General features: G+C 35.2%; 1 protein-coding gene and 1 non-coding gene across 7 annotated transcripts in view; both read right to left on the reverse strand.

Moving 5' to 3' along the window:
- Positions 1 to 281: 281 nt before the first annotated feature.
- Positions 282 to 22,333, reverse strand: part of Lrch2 (leucine rich repeats and calponin homology domain containing 2) — an 82,810-nt gene continuing 60,758 nt past the window's right edge. For 3 of the 6 annotated variants that reach the window (XM_039100177.2, XM_006257439.5, XM_039100175.2), the window contains 8 exons: positions 17,859 to 17,907; positions 17,665 to 17,781; positions 14,176 to 14,220; positions 8,182 to 8,239; positions 7,325 to 7,437; positions 7,010 to 7,147; positions 6,781 to 6,858; positions 323 to 2,917 (listed from right to left, as the gene is read on the reverse strand). In XM_039100177.2, coding sequence (XP_038956105.2) covers positions 2,798 to 2,917; positions 6,781 to 6,858; positions 7,010 to 7,147; positions 7,325 to 7,437; positions 8,182 to 8,239; positions 14,176 to 14,220; positions 17,665 to 17,781; positions 17,859 to 17,907 — 718 coding nt within the window. In that variant the 3' untranslated portion in view covers positions 323 to 2,797. Of the gene's footprint in view, positions 2,918 to 6,780; positions 6,859 to 7,009; positions 7,148 to 7,324; positions 7,438 to 8,181; positions 8,240 to 10,760; positions 10,812 to 14,175; positions 14,221 to 17,664; positions 17,782 to 17,858; positions 17,908 to 22,333 lie in introns of all 6 variants that reach the window. The other 3 variants (XM_039100174.2, XM_039100176.2, NM_001427706.1) reach the window with 2 other exon arrangements.
- Positions 10,303 to 10,431, reverse strand: LOC120099517 (small nucleolar RNA SNORA35). Its single transcript, XR_005498679.1, has one exon. It is a non-coding gene; the product is annotated as a small nucleolar RNA SNORA35 (small nucleolar RNA).

Consider the following 22,333-nt stretch of genomic DNA (forward strand, 5'->3'; position numbering starts at 1 on the left):
GTGGCAATACTATGCCAAAGTGCACTCATGGAGCTGAACTACTCAAGAATCCACAAATCTCAGGACCCTTTCCAGGAATCGGCACTGCAGGATTTGCCACCATGAGGGTCTTGGGAATGGTTAGCAGGCTCCACAGCAAGCACCTTTCCTCACTGAGCAATATCGCCAGCACTCGAGGTTTAACTATTCTTCCACAGTGGGCACCACAGACACAAACTGTCAGGGGGAATAGCAATAGTGAGAGGGATGATAGGAAAGAGAAAATGAGAACCAGGCTGAGATTTTTTTCATTCAATTTTATCCACAGTTTGCATCGGTAATATACATTTAGTGTTCCATTTATTTTTTAAATGCATCAGAAAATCAATTATGATAAATCTGTGACTAATACAAACATTTCTGAATTCTTCAAAAAATTCAGTTAGAAAAGTCATTAAACTAGCATTCTATAAAGATAATTATTAAACAAATGGTTATGCATTTTTACTCATTTCAATTCAAACATATCCAACATCACTTCTTTCTTGTGCCATATGGTCATAAAGTTTAATAGAAGTAGCTACCTAATGATATTTGGGCCCAATAAAATATTCTTTGATTATTCAATCCTCCTCAAATAAAAAAAATCCAAATAATGATGATTCTTAAATCAATAATTGAAGTAAATATATGTCATAAAAATATTTAGCATAAAATTTATACTTAAAAACTACTAACATAAATATGTCAGGGTCTTGGAATAAGTTTGTCATTGTGGACTATGCTGAAAAACTGCCTTAGAAGTGATGTTGTTATTGCCTTTTGGCACAATAATAATTAAGGACCTCAAAGGGACCCATCTTGAAAACAATTTGTATTAGCTATAAAGACGACAGAGCACCGAAGTTCTGGTGTGCTTTCTCTTTAAGGTAATAGTTAACTGACAAGTGAAATGTAGCAAAAGAATTGTCTAAAAAGTCACAACTATTTCAATAATAACAAAGCACAAAACTACTAGGAAAATAATACAACATTAAGTAATAAGAGCAATTCTATAGCACAATAACCATGAGAGAATTATGAATGATTGTTTTGGTTGTTAAAAGTTTTTAAGTCTGTAATGCTGTCAACTGTCAAGGTTAAAAACTCATCGACTAAGGTACTTACTAAATTACCTATGTCATTGGGGATATTTTCAGATCCAACTATTTAGTCATAACTAATTTGATCAAATATTTAAATAATAAATTATTAATAATTTAATTCTTAAAACTTACAGTATAAAAAGCTTGACTCTTTAATAGTTCGAATTTGACTTCTTGGGAATGTAAAAACACATCTGTATTCTGAAGCCAAGATTGAAATGTATGGCTTCATAATGACTGACAAAAAATGTAGATTTATTCCTAAACCCAATCCTTACCATAGTATTTGGCACATGACATTTTACATTTTATAAATGCCCTTTGAAATATCCTAGACCAACGTTTTTACTAAGTTGCATCCATATTAAGAGGTAATAAGTGCAAATAATCACACAGTTAAGAAATGATACTAGCTTGGTTACTACAAAAGTGAATATGAAGGCTCTTCTATAGGAAACTGAGTTAGCTATCACAGTAATGTTTTGGAAAAATTCCTGCCCTAGTATCACTGTAAGTTTATACATCTCCAAATCAAGCAAGGACTTTACTGAACATTCTATTCCATGAACCAGACTGTGTTTAATTCAACATCAAGTTACTTGAGGATCATAAGGTATACATGCTCCAGAAAGGGACAGATTTTTTGAATCAAAACCTGTTTCTTAATGGCCACTCTCTGAAAATTGAAGGCAGCACTTATGTACTGAATGCTTCTTTAAGGTGAGATACGAACCCAAACATAGCAGTTGCATCCAAATGTCCTTGACAATAGTACTTCCCTAGCTTTCCAAAGCCTTACTGCTTTGTGTAACGTTCTCAACACAGAAATAAAATACTCTTCCGAAAAAATGATTAAAATAATGACTACGGTTTTGCAAAATTAAATAGCATAAATTAAGCATATTAACATTTTTTGACAACATGAAATAACCAATTCAAGGGAAACTGCAATGCATTAACTAAGAAACCACCAATGTGAGGCACACGTAAATCCTCACATATTACTGACCATACAAAACCTACCAAAATATTTAAAAATTCCATTGATTCTATTAATACATAAAAAGAAATTGCAAAAATGCTTAAGACTATTTAAGATTCATCAATTACACAGGCACTTCACATGTAAACAACCTACAGTATAACTGAAAATATTTTGGCACCAACTGATAGTACTAAAAGAATTGAATAATGCCAGGGTTTTGATTTTTCTACTCATTTTTGCTAGGAAACAAAGACAAAATATTGAAGAGATTGTGTATAAGCTAGAAGTATATGAAGTAACTCAAATATAGAATTTTTTTCCTAAAACATGATTACGTGACCTAGATGTTCACTAGTATACAGTGATGTAAAAATATTCAACTTAATGTGATTGTTAAATTGAAAGTATGTTTTCAATTTTGTACGAATTTGCATTCTGGAAATTCATCAAGGTTACTGAGTCACAAAATAAAAGAATTTTAATTTATCAAAAACTCTTATTAAATTAATCCAATTTTCTTCCAAAAATTGCTTGGAAAACTCAGAGTTCATATCTGATATCTTATGTGAATCTAAAAGAAAGAAACCTAAGGCAAACTGTTGTTACTGGACATTCTTCATGATTTTGAGATACCGGAAATCATTTCAAATACATGAAATTATACACGTATAATGCTTTCAATGTCACATCAAGCCATAGAAAGCTGAGATGCCTTTGTAGTAGGTAATTCAAGGAGGGCCTGAACTGTGACACCAACTTTCACAAGACCTCGTTCTTCCAAAATATGGTGAGGCAAGCAGAGTCTCTCCTGGGGAAAGAGCAAAAGGTATTTGAATGTTCATAATTTTTAGCAGTGGAATAAAATGTTGAGTCAGAAACAGATTTTAAAATTATTTAATTTTTAAATTATTTCTTTCCTGTTTTGAAATTACTGCACCGTTTCCCCATTCTCATTCCTCCCTTCAAACCCACTCATATACCCCACTTCAACCCCACACAAAGAATCAGATTAATAAAAATGATTTATTTATTTATGTATTTTATGTATATGGATGTTTTGTCTGTGTGTATATCTGCAGAGCAAAAGAGGGCATCAGATCCCATGGGACTACAGTTATAAATGGCTGTGAGCTGGCATGTGAGTGCTGGAAATTGAACTCAGGATCTCTAGAAAAGTAGCCAGTGTTTTTAACGGCTAAGCTATCTCTGTAGGCCCAAAAGCCAGATCTTTTAAATATTCTTTCTCTTCAAATTCAGATAAACAATACAAAATTCTACTTTTTCTTTTTAAATAATATAAACTGTTGTTAGACTCATACCTTATAGTAAGCAAGGGACTATAGAGATTAGCTTGGTCATTAATACCAGGGTTTTCCACAGAAATATCTTTCCCTACACAGAGTTAAGGAACAGACCACCAGTATCCAGTCTACTATCTCAGGAGCGCCTCTCATGTATCTTCCCACTGAAGTTGTTCTAATCAAATGGTCCACATACATATTTGACTACTCTGTCGCATTGATCTTTAAACAGTGCCTTACTTGAAACCTTCTACCTGTTTTGATTTCAATGATACAAATTTGCTTGGTTCTTCCACTAAACCTACAGCAAGTGGTCTTTAAATTGCAGTAGTCTGTATCAATCCTCTTCTAATGTGGGAAATATTTCCAAGAATACTACTCATTCTTCTCTTTTTTTAAGTACAGTACTCCTTAGTATTCTCTGTGATCATTTTAAAAATCTCACTTCTGCCCTGAATTCCATGTCTTTATTTCCCCTAATAGCACATCAGGCAAATTCCAGAGAGTCATGGCCAACTGTAACTGATAGGGATACATCAAAATCCACATGTCCATGACAGAACGGCTTTTATAAGGAAAGTTGAACTTCTGGATTTTGTATCTCAGTCTTTTTTCAAATTACATTGATACAAAATTAAGAAGTTTAACAGCCTTCACCTTCTTTACTTCTGTAAGCAAATTAGCATTCACTGAATAATACTGAAAATACCTAAGGATACCCTAAAAATGACTTTTGCATTTTAGTATTCATTGCTACATTTGGTGCTCCTGAAGTATTTTATGCAAATGTTTAACTAATCAATTAGGTTGGTATCATAAAAGTAAGTAAATTTCAAAGCAAGGACAACAGTTCTTGCGTCAGAAACTGCAAAAAGAGCAAATCATAATTGTGATGGTTTGCATATTTGGCCCAGGGATTGACACTGTTTGGCGGTGTGGCACCAGTAGGAGGTGTGGTCTTCTTGGAGTAGGTGTGTTACTGTGGGAGTCGGCTTAAAACCCTCATCCTAGCTTCCTGGAAGCCAGTCTTCTAGGCAGCCTTCAGATGAAGATGTAAAACCCTCAGCTCCACATGCACCATATCTGTCTGGATGCTGTCACGTTCCTGCCTTAATGATAATGGAGTGAACCTCTGAAGCTCTAAGTTCAGCCCAATTAAATGTTGTCCTTTATAAGACTTGCCTTGGTCGTGATGTCTAGTCACAGCAGTAAAACCCTAACTAAGAAAATAATCAATGTGAAACAAGAAGAAAATGACCAAGAAATGAGCCAAGAGGGGATTAGTGAGGTAGGGAGCTGTACTTCAAATAATAGCATTACCTAAAAGTAAGTATTGGCTGAACCAAGCATCACCCCCTACAGACAAACATATATGTAACAGATATGCAGCTTGGTCTTCATGTAGGTTCCCAACAATTATAATAGGAGCTGTCCCTGACTCTGATGCTTGTCTGTGGATCCTGTTCCCCTAACTGTGCTGCTTTCTCTGTGGCCTCAGCAGGAGAGCATGTGCCTAATCCTGCAGTGACTTGATATATCAGGGTAGAATGATACCTGGGGGAGGCACTCCCTCTTCTTGGAGGCGGCGAGGGATGAGCTATGTATATTAGTGGGAACTGGGAAGACAGAGAGTGCTGTGATCTTGAGATGTAAAATGAATAAATAAATTAATTAATGGAAGAAAAATGGCTATACTAAATGAGAACTGGGAATGCGAGGATCAATCATATTGGCTGGTTCCATTTACAAGAACCCCTGAAATGTGAAGTCGATCATACTGATAGAAAGCAGATTGGTGGTTATCTCAGGAAGCATGGACTCCAGAAAGACATGAGGAATGTTTGGGATCAAAATTTTGCTGATGTTTTCAACAATGCATGGTTAGATCAATATTTTAAAGGCTGGAGATGTAGGCCAGTGTGAAAGTGTTTGGCTACCAGAAATGGACCATTAAGTTAGAATTTCAGAATTTTTAAAAAGTATCAAATTTCATGTTTTTATTTATTTATATGTGGTTTATTAGGTATTGATATCACCCCAATAAAGTTGTTGAAAAATTAGGAAACACCCTAGAGTAAAGAAATAGTAAAATAATAACACATTATTATCTTCCAAGTTCAGGATAAAAGTAAGTGGAAACTAAATGTAAAACTCTCAAATTCCTAAAACAAAAATGTTTTTGAAAAATCATGTAATATCATGTAATAATAACAACTAGGGAAAACTTCAAAAGTAAACTTTTTATGAAATATAATTTTAAGGCATCATATAGAAATCACAGTAAGAAAACAAAAAGCATTTAATTAGCAAAGCATACATGGATTCATTTTTTTTTCTTTAAAAATAGTGTCTATTCAGTTGAGGTAAAATCTGATCTGATGGCGAGTCAATGACGTTACCATTTAAAAGAGAGCTGAACACAAAGTAATGGAAATTTCAGAGTGTCTCTTTCCTCAGTAGTCATGGTAACATTAGTTTTATAAAGTCCTCAAGATTGACAACATTTTTATTAGACATTTTAATCTATCAACAATACTGATTTGATTTTGTAGTATAGCAATTATTTTATAAAATACAAACCAATGCACATTTATTTCAAAGTTTCTCCATTATAGATATTATCATATATATCTATATGTATGTATGTATGTATATGTAGATATTTACCTACCTTTTAAAGTTTTACTTGCATTTTTCCTACATGTATGTCTGTGTGAGGGTGTCAGATCCCCTAGAATTGTAGTGACAAACAGATGTGAGCTGCCATCTGTGTTCTGAGAACTGAACACAGTTCCAGGAGGTCTCCAGGAGGAGCAACCAGTGCTGTTGTGCACTGAGCCATCTCTCCAGTCCGGTACCAAAAATTTTAATTGGACCGTTTCATTGTTTCTATATCGTTATACTACTGTATAAGTATATTAGACAGAATTCAGAATTTCCTCATGAAGTTACAGATAAGAGCTGGCATGTAGCTCAGTGGTGGAATGTGTGCTGTGCATGTATGAGGCCTTGGCTTTAGTCTCCAGCATAACACTAAAGAACAACAAGGGGTCTAAACATCCTTCAGCGGAACCCCACCACCACCACCACCAGCAGCTAAATACCAACAGCAATGGTGTCACACTTAAGCTTCAGTTCGCACAGCTACATTGTGTTTACACACAGATGGATTAGCAACCATTTTACATATAGGTAGATGCTTTAGAAAGGCCTTCAAAAGATCTTAAAAAACCAATTACATATATGTACATGATAAAAAGAAAAAAATAAATTTGTGTTCACAAAATGTTATTCATCCCTTACTATGAAGATGATTCTACTTTCCTTGTAACAGATTAATAGTTAAATGACAACTTTGTCAGATAATTACCTGTGAAACACCCAACTTTTTGCAAGCATCAAGAAAATTTTCTACATTTCTTCGACATTTTGCCATGCTCAGCTTGGGCTATGAGGCAGAAGAAAGACACACAGTATAAGTACTCTTCTAAGAGAACTTAGTTGATATTAAAAACTCTTTGTTTACGGGCATTATTTAAAGACATTTTTAAAAATTTGTATTGTCTTTGGAAAGTCGGTAATCTATTGACACTACTTACCACTGCTGGTGATGGCACATGAATACTAGCTACGGAGCGTGGCCTTATGTGATTGGCCAAATGGCAAAGAACAACTCCATCCATCAGTGCAGCTCCTATGTCATCAGGCAGAATGACTTTTAATCTGGATTCAAGATTCTATAAAGAAATGAAGATAAATTGCAGATGTCTTATGTAAACATGGTATGCATTCATATTATTAATTATGTGATCAAAAATTGAAAGAGCATTAAGAATAAAATCAATATACTTTTTGAATTTGCTGAATTAAACCCACTTCTGTAAAAGGAGAACCACATGGTCAATGTGACTCACATTGCGAAGCTGCCGAATCTGTTCACGCTCTTCCCGTAAATGCTCCATCTTTCTTCTCATTGTAAATCCTGGATCTGCTGCCCCATATTCTTGACGAGATGCACGACTGAAGGCTGTATACAAATAGAAATTCCCTAGCTTTTTATAAAGATAATACAAAGACCAGCCATCCATGGAGAAAGAGGCGTGATCAAAAGCATGAATATAGAATTACAAAAGATGTTATTAATAATGTATTCAAATATCTTAATTATATTTAAATGATTTTAGCTAAATAGTACAAAAATCAACAAGCAACAAAATTGCAGTGACTTCTACCACTTACATATGTTCTTATTTAACCATATGTTATAGGAATCTTATGAACCAGGTTAAAAGGGATAGTTGAACCTATCCCTTCTACCTCTAAAGACAAAAAGGAAATTATTCTGGAAGGTCAAGAGGGTTATTTGGGAAGAAAACCATGATTCAGTACCTTGCCAAGTAAAATGGATCCATTTTCTTTTGAGCATGCCAAATGCAAAAGATCCCTGGGTTAAACCACAATATAATGGAGTGTTATAATTGCAAAGAGTGCTTTGCTGGCAGAGGGCTCATTCTAAGAGCAGTCACAGTAGAGTAGAAATAAGACTGCAGGATACCTAAGGCAGAAAGGAGGTTACCAGAGCATGGAGAGAATAAGAAAGAAATGATGATGGGAACTGTAAAGGCAAAGAAGTCCAAGAGAAAACTGCTATTAGAAGAGGGAAGAGAAGCTTTGAGTATACAAAATTATGGATTCTGATGCATTTAAACTTGGAAACTCTAGATTCAACATAGATAACAAATGTTATTTAAAGACCATACTATACATTTACCTGATCTAGGCTTCAAGCCAAAGGGACCGTGTGAAAAGCCATCAGACCTGTCATAGTCCTAAAAACAAAAGAAGAAAACCTTTATTGTTCCAAGACCATCCAGTTACCTATTCATACTAGTTCCAATTTTGAGATGTATTTCTGATATTTACATAAATAAAGTCAACCTCAATTTCAATTCAAGCTGATGTGTTAACTTTTTAAAAAGTCAGTAAATATTGCAAAGTTACTTAGGTATGGATTTTTAATTTTCCTTTAATTTTTAAAAATAAGGGGTGTGTGTGTTTTTGTGTGTGTGCGTGTGAGAGAGAGAGAGACAGAGAGAGAGTGAGAGAGAGAGAAAGAAAGAAAGAGAGAGAGAGAGAGAGAGAGAGAGAGAGAGAAAGAGAGAGAGTGTGTGTGTTGGGGAGAGGGTGATGGACAGAGGAAATCAGAAGACAACTGGGGGAGTCACTTCTGTCCTTTATCCATGTGAGTCCTTGTAACCAAACTCAGTTGCTTCAGTTTGGTGCCAAAAGCCCTTACTCGGTGAAGTAGCTCACCAGACTAGATTCTTCTAGAAAGAAAGAAAAAACAAAAAACAAAAACAAAAACAAAACAAACAAAAATGGAAAAGAAAACCATTAACAAGGTATGATAGGTTATAAAAAGAATCCATTTAGTCTCTAAATAATGAAGCACACTTCAATTAAAAGATTTATCAACATGGACTGTATCTACACTGTCTTGACACATAGCAGTTGAAAACTTGAGGCCAAGCTTCAAATTTATAAGAACAGGGGTTTCAGAATATATGAGCATAAATTACTGTCATCCATCTGAATGCACATTACTTCACCGTGCTTCTGCAAGCTGTGGTGAGCTATGGAAAGACAGCTGTAAATAAATTGGCTATTGGAGTGAAAAGCTTAAGGTGTAGTTGTGGAAACATTTGATTTTAATGTGGTAAATTCCATGCAATTCAAATGAGATTGTTATAAAAATTAAATGAGAACACTGAAAGTGCTTTAATAATTTTATAATTTATGAAATAAATAACTATAGTGCAAGGGAGTGACTTATTACTCTGGGTGATAATTCTGGGAAGCAAGTAGGACCAAAACCTCAGTTACTTCTGTCATTTATTGACTATGCTAATTGGTAAAGCAACTGGTTTCTTTCACTTTAAAATCATAAGAGCACACAAAATGGGACTATATTTATGTTCAAATGAAACATAGGGACTCTCTTAATGTGATATACAAACAGGCTTTACCATTTCCTTTTTCACATGAAATTGAAGCAGTGAGAATTTTTACAGGGTGTCTGAATCTTCCCTAAATATGCTATAGACAGCTCACTGTGAATATATCTGGAGTTACAATACAGACGACCACCATCCTTTCCACCTACAGCCTTCTGTGCTGTCCCCATTAGTTTGCTTAAAATATTATAAATTACTCAAAAAGAATTCCATTCATTCAAACACAAGCGGAATTAAAAGTTAATATAACTTATCTGGAAAAAATGACATTAATACACCACCTGGTAGATACAGACCATAGTATCATAAATCAACAATGCTATCCCAGTGGTAGTCATGTATACCCCTACATTTGCCATAACGTACAAAGAAATGATAGACAACAGCATGCAACTACGACTAATTTTAGGATATCCTAATTTAAATTATTCCGTAAATGCCATATGTATCATTTTACTTTCCATATAATTTAGAAATACATTTATTAAATGCATGCTCATAGCTATATAAAAGTTTTATAATACAAATCACATAAACTAATACAGAATGAATCCCAGCTTTCTAAAAATATAAATCCACTTACATAAAATGAGATAAAACATATAGAATCAAATTTATACAATGAATTTAGATCAATCCATCACTTTAAGGCCTAAATTCACCAAATGAATGGTCATTCTCTTGCTAATGGCTATCGATTGTAGAATCGTAAATAAACTGAGATACTATTTAAAATGCTTTAAGTTTACTGTTGCAAAGCAATAGATTAAGTTAAAAGAACTTGTTATTCAAACCACCAGAGCATAAATAAAATATTATAAGTTAAGATTTCCATATACTAGTTCTTCCCTTGTTCTTTAGATATAATATGCCAGCAAAAGTGTAACCTCCTGTCGATAGGAACAACCCACTGCAGGATAGTTTCTCGTGGAAAAAGGACATTTCTCTTGCATTGTTTTCAGACCTAATTGGTTACAAGGAAAACCAAAGGCCATTGCCCAATGCTTAAGGGAAAATGGCATTGTTAAGAGCTATCATTTATTTTAAAATGTAGAGATAAGAAAGCATACATCTTATAAAGTGACTTGCATTCTGTGATGTAGATTTGTGTTCCACAGAAAACCACAAATTGGTGCAATTTACTAGGAATATTCATACAAAGAAATAATACTCATAATTTTTTACAGATAAGACTTGTACAAAATAACCAACCACAGATTTTTTAAAGTGAATAAATTACTGTATAAAAATTAAATAAGATTTTTTTGAGAAGGAAAGCAAGGAATAACTCTTTGTAAATCAAAGAAAAGATACAAATCATTAAAACAACTTGTACCTCAGATGATACCGGAGACTGTGGTGACATATGAGCATTATCACTCTCTTGCTAAAATATAAAAATAAAAACATGAAAGATGAAATTAAAATACACAATGATGATTTTAACACACAAAAGGACAATGGAAGATTGTTCCTATAAAATGTCCAAGGAGGAATTGACAATGTACAATCTAGAACCTTGCCGCTTAAATGTTGCTGGTGAACTACAGTATAAGTATTCTCGGGGAGTTTGTCAGACATGAATGGCCTCTGGCTCCAACTAATAATCAGATTCTAGATAAGAAACCCTAGTGATTTATAAGTATTTTATAGAATCAGAACTACAATCTATACCCAGTAGATAAGATGTATAACCATCTGAGACTCATCAGTGAAAGCTGGCAAGAGTTCATCATAATTAAGAAGAAACTATTTGGAAGATAATGTGTATTGGTATAAGTGGACAAATGTTTACAAAGAATCTAATTGAAAAAATAACACATGGTTTTTTAATAAATATTCTAATGCTAAAGTAATGTAAAAATCTTGACATTTAACATGGAAGATGAATACAACATAAAACAAATAGTCATTTGACAAATGATAATTGGCCACCTACAACGTCAGATAATGTTCTAGATACTAAGAATAAGCAAATTTGGTAAAATATTATCCATAGAGAAAGTCTCAGTTTTGAGGGAAGAAAGATACATGTGAACATGTGAATAGTTATTAGAACATTCCCTGTCTATGTATAGGGAAGAAAAATTCACATGAACTCGTGAACAGTTACTAGAACATTCCCAGTATATGTAGGGCCTAGTAGGGAGTCATAAAGAGACTGTGGAGTAAAGGAAGGGATGCTGAGAAAAGCGTAAATTCCTTGATAAAGTAATAAGTCAGTAAAAGCTAGGTAAAGCAAAAAGATAAGAACAAAGACACAGAGCAATCAATTTTTAAAAAGATGACTGCAAAGTAAATCTGCTCCTGCCAATGACAAAGGTGAAAGGGAGGCAAGCTGTGAGTTTCTGCTACCATGGCTACCACACCTTTATTTTAAAATGACAAAGAATTTACTTTTAAGGCATGGATGAATCTGAAGGTTTCTAAACAAAGGAATGGCCTTCTTGTATTTTCGTGAATTTGCAGTCTGAAACCACAGGAGACTAGACTAAAGCAAGAAAAGTGAGAGAGATACGTTGAGTTGATAAAGTGTTTGTAGTATAGCATAGGGACATGAGATGGGAGACTCGGTACCCACTTACAGTTGCGAACTTATAGCATGTCCTGTGACCCCGGGGATGAGAAGGCAGAGAGAAGGGAATCTTTGATCTCACAGACCAGCAAGCCTGGCTGAGTCAGGGAGATTCAGATTCACTAACAGACACTGTCTCAAAAAAAGGAGCTTGAAAAGGACTAAGGAATACACTGGAAGGTGACAAAGGGCACACACACAGATGAATGGATGGAAGGAAGGAGGGAGGGAGGGATGGATGGGCAGACAGATGATTATACATAGATATAGATAGATAGATAGATAGATAGATAGATAGATAGATAGATAGATAGATAGATATAGAGACAAAAAGCAAGGAAGACATAGGTAGACAGACAGACAGACAGATAATATAAAGACAGAAAGAAAAAGTAGCTACTATAGGAAACAAGCAAAAAAAAAAAAAGACCAAAGATCTATGTCAAGGAATCAAGGTGGAAAAGAAGTTGAAGGGTATAGGCAAAGTATTTCAGTGACTAAAAGGAAGAGAATTAGTAGGTTTCAGTAATGGGTTGGATATTGAACCAGGTGGGAGAAAAGTGAGTGGGAGAAGGCAGGGGGGGACAGCCAAGGTGAACCTACAGCATGGAGTTCACAGACTGTTTTCAGTGGAAGGCCAAGTAGTAGGCATTTTAGATTTGGTGGTACCTGCCTTACAGCCATTAGAATGGGAAAGTGTCTATGGGTAAGTGGTTGCAGATAGTTTGTATTTACAGTTCTATTACAAGCATAGCAAGGAAGCAGGGTTGGAAGGGAGATACTGATTTCATAAAGGAGTTATCAATTTTGCCAGCAGTGAACTCAAATAGAAAACTCTTGAACATGTCATCACACACTTCTGAGAGTAAGATCCAGCCATCAGTATTCTTTAAAAACTTATCAGGGCTTCCAACGTGCAACCTAGGTTAAAAACGAGTGTATCGATTTAAAAAGCAAACTTGTTTGAAGCAAATGTTGAAAAAAAAGATGAATATTGAACCCTTAGGTGAGCAAGTTAGATTTCAAGCAACTACAAAAGAGGAACACATTACTGCCAAAGCCTAATGCTCAAGTGTGGCCTAGAAATATAAACTACATGTGTTCCTCGGGTATACTAGCATTAGTCATCAAAACTCTGAGCACTGATGACGGCACTTTAGAGTGCAGACAGTGGATTATGACAATGGGAGAAATAAGATGTAAGGCTCAAACTGGTATTGTAAAGTTCAGTGGAAAGCCAGCATCAGGTATGGCATCACGTGTAGCAACATATTAGGGAACATACCTACATACGAAACCTGCCTTCAGACAACCATAAATACTAAGTGAGAGATAGTGGGGAGCTTTGGAAACAATTTATTTTTTTTGACGTATCCATAAATACTATTTGATAGGACATGGAAAGAATACAGTTTTTGAGTTTGGCAGAGGTAATTCATATAGCTATTTTGCCTACTGTAAGTTTATTTCCGAACAATAAATTTCAGATGCCCTGCCAAGTTCTAAGCATCAATTTCCCCAACCAAATATGCACAAAACTTGGGGATTTTGGTTATGAAATATTGTTTCAGCAGTGGTACATCAGAAACCATACAAAAATGTGAAATGTATAAAAATAATTTTAAAATGTAAAACATCTGAAGAGATTTGTAAAGAAAGTTCTTTTAAAATCTTAGACAGATCTGAATTGCCAAAAGGTAAAAGTGCTTCTTCCAAAAACTGACATGACTTCAAGTTCAATAACTAGAATCAAAGGTGAAAGGAGAGAACAGATTCTGATGTCCACATGCAAGCTCTGGAACAGACACACCCACTCCAGCGCCCACACATCCCACAGACACATGCACAGTTTTGAAATAGATAAAGTCTCAACTGACTAACGAGCCGTTTAGGAAAGTAAAAGTGGAAGACGATTACGAACATAAACCAAAGGGTGAGAGATTCACAGCAAACGATAAAGCTCTAAAACTGCTATAGAAATCGTGTTCCAGAATACACCAGTAACACAATGATTAAATTAGTAACCATATGAAAATGCTTAGAAATTGTCATAATTGTAGGAAATGCGTGCTTTAAATCAATAGCAAAACAGTTGATAGCTGGGCTCCTGTAAGTACCATTGAGTCAACTAAATATGAAAGGAAATCTTTCAAATCAATATGACCCTTTGTCTCACCTCCTCATTCTCATTGCCACTTGAATTCTTCCTTGTTGATTTGTACTGAAAAACAATTCAAATGCATGGTTTTATTTTTCCTTGATCATGTGAAACTTTTGTTCATAATGACACTTAAGGCTTATTGCCACATTGGTACTTTTATGAACTTATCTGCATTTAAACACATGGGCACAGTCAGTTTTAACAGCCTTCCTATTCAAACATAGAGTGCCGTAAATTACACTATTTCAAGGCCTCAAAATATGTCAAGCAGGGTTTCCTTCCTAAGCCAGACTCATTTCCCATTCTTTCAGGTTTGCAATCTCGGGGCTATTTTAGAACAGCAGATGTCATCCTGTGGGTTGTGAAGGGCTTGGAGGTCACATATCAGATATCCTGCATACCAGGTATGTACATTACAATTGATAACAGCAGCAGAATTACAATTAAGAAATAGCAACAAAATAATCTTATGGTTGGGTCACCACAGCGTGAGGAACTGTATAAAAGTGTCGCGGAACTAGGAAGGTTGTAGAGTCTTGCTTTTTCTAAGTTCATTGTGTTCAACAAGTCATCCAGTCAACTATTTCAGCTAACTTCTTCTGAATTCTTAAAACTACCAGAGGAGCAATTGTTTTAAGATGCTGGGCTAGAGATGTGATTCTTACTATCTCTGAAACTCTGGGTTCAATCGTCAGCACAACAGAAGAAGTAATCTATTGATCTCAGACTTAAACTACATTAAATGCATATGCCAACTTCCCAATGATAGTAATAGTGCTAAGAGCTAACATTTATAACTACTGCTTACTGTACATCAGTAATGACTGCATTATATGTATTGAGAAGTTTAATCTTTATAACAACTGCATATGGTATATATATATATATATATATATGTATGTACTATTACCCCCAATTTATTGTGAAATATATAATTTAAATTATCTGACTATGTGACAAAGTGATGCTTAGAAGCAAAATCATACTGTGTCAATCATTAGAATGTGTATTTTCTGATTCATTACCAAAATACATTGAAGTCCACTAGTCAGTGGTAGAGACAGGAGCTCACAGAAGTTCTATCTTCAAAATTATTAACTCTCAGATCATGTCCCCAATGTTTCCCCTGACATTCAGGGTTCTATTTAATTGTTCCTCTTATGTAACTCTGTGTTTGATATCCCTTGGAAAAATGTCTGACTTACCTAGTATTTCAGTCCCAAACTGAGGTGTTTTAGGAATTACAGAAAGGAGACGTGTTACTCTAATGTATTTTACGGCTATGATTAATAACAGACCACAAGCTGCATGTTATATCTTTCTTTCTGTTTTGATACCGAAGGTTGAATCTGTAACCTCGAGCATACTAAGCAAGGTATCAGTGAATTATACTCACGGCCCTATAACAATGTTTTATTTTCCTGACAACTGAAGAATAATTTGTTGATAGTTATTTTTATGCAATGTCCTAATAGTGACATCTTCTGACAATTGGGAAGAACTACACATGCCCTTAAAGCATTTCTCAGTGACTGATGACCGTGTTTACACCTACTTTATTGCATATGAAAGAAATGAACATTTACTGAGTGATGGTTCTATAACAGACATTTCAGATGTTATCCTATTTTATCCCTTAGCAACTTCATAATATAATTGATACAGCAGAAGAAACTATTTAATCAACAAATGATGCTTTGAAAGTAAGAAACAAGTGTCTGTTATAAAGACTCACTAAGTCCTTAACTTTAATAGGTACAAATTATTTTTTAAAACAATGAAACTGTTTAAATATTAGTGTTTGTTCATTTTATACAAAGCTCTCTACAACTCTAATTTCAACTGTATGATTAACAAACTACTTGGTTTGGGGCCGGAATATACCTGTATGCAATGGAAATGAAAACTTCATTTGTTTTACTTAAGTGTTCTAAAGGGTAAATTGGCTAATATGTGTAAATGTTCTTGACAGTACCTGGCATGTGATAATTCCAATACAAGTGTTTGGATAAATATAATCAGTTTGGTTTGGTTATGTTGGGATAAAGGAAATCAAAGAAATGTCAAATACTGCTCAGGAATACAACATGAAAAATAATTCATCAAGGTTCACATACAAACATATTTTTATTCAGTGCTTTGGTTTTAGGCTTCCTGAATCAAAAAGGGGGAAACTGAGACAAAGGCCAGGCTGTAAACCTATCTGCAGAACTGCAAATGGTTCTGGTAAAAAGCGTGCTCACTGGGATGACTGTTCATTCCTTCCTGTGTCTTCTTCATGTGTGATTATCCCTCATATTGTCCACTGAACCAAAAACCAAGGCTTAGAAATAATCCATAATTATTCGTTCAAAGTTTAATGTATTAAGGCATTTGCTAAAGCATACACTTTTATTTTGATGATTTGCTAACTTCAAACACATGTTGCTTTCCAATATATGGAAAGGCATTAATATAAATGGAAGGACCAAATTCTACCAAATATAAAAATATAAAATAAATACTATATATTAGTGGCAGGAACTTGAAATCATGTGTAATGTTGCTTAGGACTATATGTTCGGATAAAGTGATTATTTTGTGAGAAGAGGGTTTAGGGAGGCACAGGACAGCACAGTTTACTCTTTGGGGTGCAGGACCAAGTTCGTACTGCAGATATGACTCAATTGCAATGACTCCAAGAGTAAGCGCTCACTAATATTAAAAATGATTCTAAATCATGATGACTGACACCTGCAAATATAGCAGCGTTAAAATGCAAAGAAATAATAATGCAACAGAAATTTTGGCTAATTCATATGCCCTATTATTTTAATTTATCTTTACTAAAAGACCATCTTAAGAAATCTACTGCGTCGAGTGTACTGATGCACACCTTTACTCTCAGCACTTGGGAGGCAGAGGCACATGGATCTTGGTGAGTTTGAAGCCAGCATGGTCTACATAGAGGGGTCCAAGACACTCAGGACCAGATGTCTCAGGTCCAAGATACAACAAGAAAGTATGGACAAGTCTTCAATTACTTATGTATACAGACATGATTAAATGCTAACTGAAAATACTTCTGAACTACTTGCTAAAACCAATTCAGTGAGAGTCTTTTTGTAGGCAGGCTTAGTGGTTTACTTCTGGAATACCAGCATATAAGAGAAAGAGGTAGGAGGATACTGATTTGAGGCTAACCTGGGCTACATTGTGAAAATCTATCACAAAAGAAAAAAGAAAAAGATAAAATTAATCGCCACAATTAGCAGTGCAACACACGAACATTCATCTTTTTAACTATCTGAAAATAATCACAGTGTATATCCATAATTTGAATTACTAAAATTTTCTGGGTTTATTTATATAGCATATCTTTACCCCTCACACAAGCGCAATCAGCACAAACACAGTTGTGGCATTTAACTGGAGAGTTAGATATTATTAATTTAAAGCAAAGTGTCAAAAGTAAAAAGTAGTTAAGTATGAAAGAAAAACAAAATTTTAGATTTAATAATTTACCTTGAAATATTCTTTTCTGATCTGCTTACTCCGCCTCCTCTCTTCATTTTGCCAGATTATAGGCTGGGATTCTGGCCACTGTTGATCAACTATTTGATCCTTCTGATTTTCTAATGGCTATAATGAGAAAAGTCTTTTACTAATTCAACAAATGACAATGAAATAATACATGTATTATTGTTATTTCCCCTTACCTGCCATGCAAGAGGTGATAATGGTGAATTCCCTTCATCTGCTGAGACACTAAAAAATTAAAGATGCTTTAATATTTCTCAAGGTATTTTTTAAAATCATTTCACATACTTTATAAACAAATTTGTCTAATCATTGCTTTAAGGCAGCAATGTAAAAAGTACCAATACCTATGTTTCATTTTGTTGTGTTGTTTTGTGTTATGTTGTGTTGTGTTATGTTGAGATTGGGACTTTCTATGTAGCTCTGGATGGCCTGGTACTCAATATTGTAGCCCAGGCTAGCCAAGAGGTCACGGCACTACTCCTGACTCAGCCTTCCAAGGGCTGCAATGAGAAGTGGTAACCACCACGTGGGTTAGTCATATTATATAAATTGAAGTTGATGAAACCAACCAATTGTAAATGCCTACTAACTATTGTTCCAAGAGAAACATCTAAATGGGTTTATTGTATATTAGCCTTACACAGAGGCTGACCTAATCTGTACTGTATAAATTGAGTATAATATGTACAAATACACAGTAAGTACACAGAATATTACTGAAAACAAGTTACCTTTTTTAAAATCAAGTAATAGGATCAGTGAGGTGAGTGGGCAAATAAAGGTACTAGCTTAACATCAAGCCTGACAACCTGAGTTAGATAGAACCCTGGGTTCCAGATATTGGAAGGGGAGAAGTAATTTCTTGATTCCTTGAAAGCTCTCCTCTGACCTCCACACCTGTGCCATAGCACACACGCACATATATACACCTGCACACACACATTAAATAAACACATAAATCCTTTCCTAAATGCCAAAGAATTGAGAAGACAAATACTTGACTGTCTATTGAATCACTGATTATGAGGTTCATCTATGACATAACAGAGACTATTATGTCAGGACCTGTTCCAGCTTCAAGAGATCCAACATTCTCTACTTTGGGCCTCTGTGGGCACCCACACACATGTGGCATACACTCATACATAGACAGATACAGACATATACACACACAAACCCATGCAAAAGGTTTCAAATTCTAAAAGAAACAGGGTAAATCTGGGCGCGGTAGGTCATAGTGGTCATCTCAGCACTCACAAGGCTGCAGTATCACTATGAGTTGGACACCTGGCTGGGCAATCCTGGGCCACAGAGTAAGCCTGGGCTACAGAGTAAGAACTTGTTTCAAACCAACAGAGAGAGGATGAACAGAAGGAGGAATAGATGAAGAAAGAATAAGAAGAGAGGATCCAATTAAAAAAATTTAATAAGAGTACAAGGGGCATCTCTATTCCTAGGGCATAATAAAATATATACAAATATGAAAATATAATAATTCCATAATTTATAGATTTTTCCAGTGAGAAATAAAGTACAAAATGTTCAGTACAGTAACTGAGAAGTACGAATGAGGTTTAAATTCATAGAAATTGTAGAATATGTAACAAATAATAAGTAAACAATTGGATGACTATAAAATATAGAAAGAAAGAAAGGAAGGAAGAAAGAAAGAGCAGCAAAAGATGGGTGAGAAAAAGGAGAAAGGGTAGAGAGACAACAAACGTATATTCCTTACGTCTTATCAAATTTAGAAATCTATGAACCAAACAAACTTATTTTAAATATAAAGAATCCTAGAAATGGATAACAAGAGATGAATGTTATGTTTGGCCCAGGTTGTTCCACAGAGAGCATTTCCACTCCACAGAGCAGAGAGAAAGAAGTAAGGTAGAGTCCAGACAGTCCCTACATTTAGGCATCAAAGGGAAACATATAGTCCACAGGAAAATATAAAAATGAGGCAAGCAAGGATATAGAGTAGCGCGCGCGCGCGCGCGCACACACACACACACACACACACACACACACACCCCTCTGAACAATGGAATATCGTTCTACTCTCCTAGTAATATGAAGATGAGGATAATCTCTCTTCAAATATATTTCCAATTTGTTTTTCAACCGAAGTTCTAAAGGTCTGGTCTGACATGAAATGATTCTTGAGTACCTGTACAGTAAAACAAAACTGCATTCCTCAGGGAAGTTTTGTATGGAAATTGTTCATTTGCTAACAAGACTGAGCACTGTTGGGGGTGTATACAACAAGGTTGGCAGAAGTGGAGTCAATAAAATGTTATCAGATTCTAGAAATATTCCCAATAGTCGACACAATTTGGTAACAAATTAACTATGCAGTTTGAGAGAAAATGACTAAATGAATGAAGGGTTTTTCATTTGCTTCACAATAAGAATTGAGGTAGCTGAGAGACCATGAAAACAGAAACTAAACAGAGACACGATGAAACTAACAGAAATTATGAACTAAATGGATTTAACAGCTATCTATACAACATTTCATCCTTAAACAAAAACTATACCTTCTTCTCAGCACGTCATGGTACCTTCGCCAAAACTGACAATAAAACAGGCTCAGCAGGTACAAAAAGAAAGACATTATCCCATGCTTCCTATCAGATCACCATGGACTAAGGCTGGTCTTCAATAACAACAGAAATGACAGAAACAACACTTATACATGGAAGCTGCACAACGCTCTACCCAATGATAACTTGGTCAAGGAAGAAATAAAGAAAACAAAGACTTTTTAGAATTTAATGAAAATGAAGGCACAACATACCCAAACTTATGGGACACAATGAAAGCTGTGCTAAGAGGAAAACTCACAGCTCTGAGTGCCTCCTAAAAGAAACTGGAGAGAGGATACACCAGCAGCTTGACAGCACACCTAAAAGCTTGAGAACAAAAAGAAACAAATACACCCAGGAGGAGTAGAAGGCAGGAAACAATCAAACTCAGGGCTGAAATCAACCAAGTAGAAACAAAAAGGACCATAGAAAGAATCAACAGTACCAGGAGCTTGTTCTTTGAGAAAATCAACAAGATAGATAAACCCTTAGCCAGACTAACCAGAGGGCACAGAGACAGTATCCAAATTAACAAAATCAGAAATGAAAAGGGAGACATAGCAACAGAACCTGAGGAAATGAAAAAAAAAAAACATCAGATCCTACTACAAAACCCTATACTCAACAAAACTGAATGAAATGGACAATTTTTAGACAGATACCAGGTACCAAAGTTAAATCATGATCAGATAACCATTTAAACACATTTTGAAGAGGGGATAGCTGTTTCTTGAATATAGTGTGTTTCCCACAAGATTCATGTTTGCTGAGAGCTTGAACTTCAGCATTGTGGTGTGGAACTGGTGAAATCTTGTGAGTGGAACTTAGTACACTATTACTGCTCAACGGAGAGACTATTTTTGGAAAGGATTAATGTACTTTTATGGGAGCTACAGTTGCTTCCTATGAGAATAAGTTGCATTACATAAGAAACCTAAAAGTTAACTTTATTACTCTCTGACTTTCTGTTTTACTGTGTGAACTTTTATACACGCTTCCACCATGGTGAGGCTGGCTACTATGAAGCCCTCACCACAACCATCCAGAACTGAGCTGACTTCTAAGAGATTATGCAAAGACAGAAAGAAATGTAAGCAACATGGAAACCAGACCAGTATATAGAATATAGACATCGAACCGAAATCAATCGAGGAATTATGATCCTAAACTCAAAGGCTGACACTCAAGAGAGTGCAGGAAATGAGGCTCTGATCCGAGGTTGAAGAGAAGCAGAAAGCTCATTTTAACTTTATGATTGACCTCAATATTCTAACCTTTATCACAAAAGTCATGAGTACCCATCAGAAGGTGATAAATGGGTGTTGCATGTTGGATTTGTGTTCTCCAACCTCTATTCTTGAGTAATACAGAAAATAAATTTAAAACTAAGCAAAACTGAAGAGAGAATTTATGTGTGGAGATTGAAACAGTAACTCAAGTGGAAGACAATGGGAGCTGAACCAACATGACTGCGACAGTAAGAGTGGATGGAAAGACGGCTACGGTGATGGTAATTTTGCATGAGTGTATTAGGAAGAAGACATAATAGTGAGGTATCTGAAAAGTTGCTGACTTGGGAGACTACATAAGTTTCACATTCACTAGGGTAGATGGACCATACAAGAAAAGGTGAAGTTGCAGATAGAAACCTACAAGGATCTGTGTACTATCAACGGAAATATTTCAGTAAGATGCATAGATCTGAAGTAAACTCATTGTTGTCAATACTGTTACTGTACATTAAGACTTCAGATTCTGGGACTGAAGCCCAGATAACTCAGTGGTTAAGAAAACTGGCTACTGCTAAAGAGGAGGACCTGGGTTCAATTCTCAGCACCCACATGTCTGCTCATAAATATCTGTAATTTCAGTTCCAGATCATCGGACACCTTCATATAGACATACATGTGTTTGGGCAAAAACAACAATACACATAAAATATAAACAAATGAATGAAACAGACAAACAGAGAAGTAAATACATAAACAAATAAACTTCAGGTCCCACAATAAGACAAATCAGTTTGCATCCTGACTCTCCCACTTACTATGTGATCTTGAGAAAGC

This window comes from Rattus norvegicus, chromosome X (assembly GCF_036323735.1).
Source record: "Rattus norvegicus strain BN/NHsdMcwi chromosome X, GRCr8, whole genome shotgun sequence".
NCBI classification, from domain to species: Eukaryota; Metazoa; Chordata; class Mammalia; order Rodentia; family Muridae; genus Rattus; species Rattus norvegicus.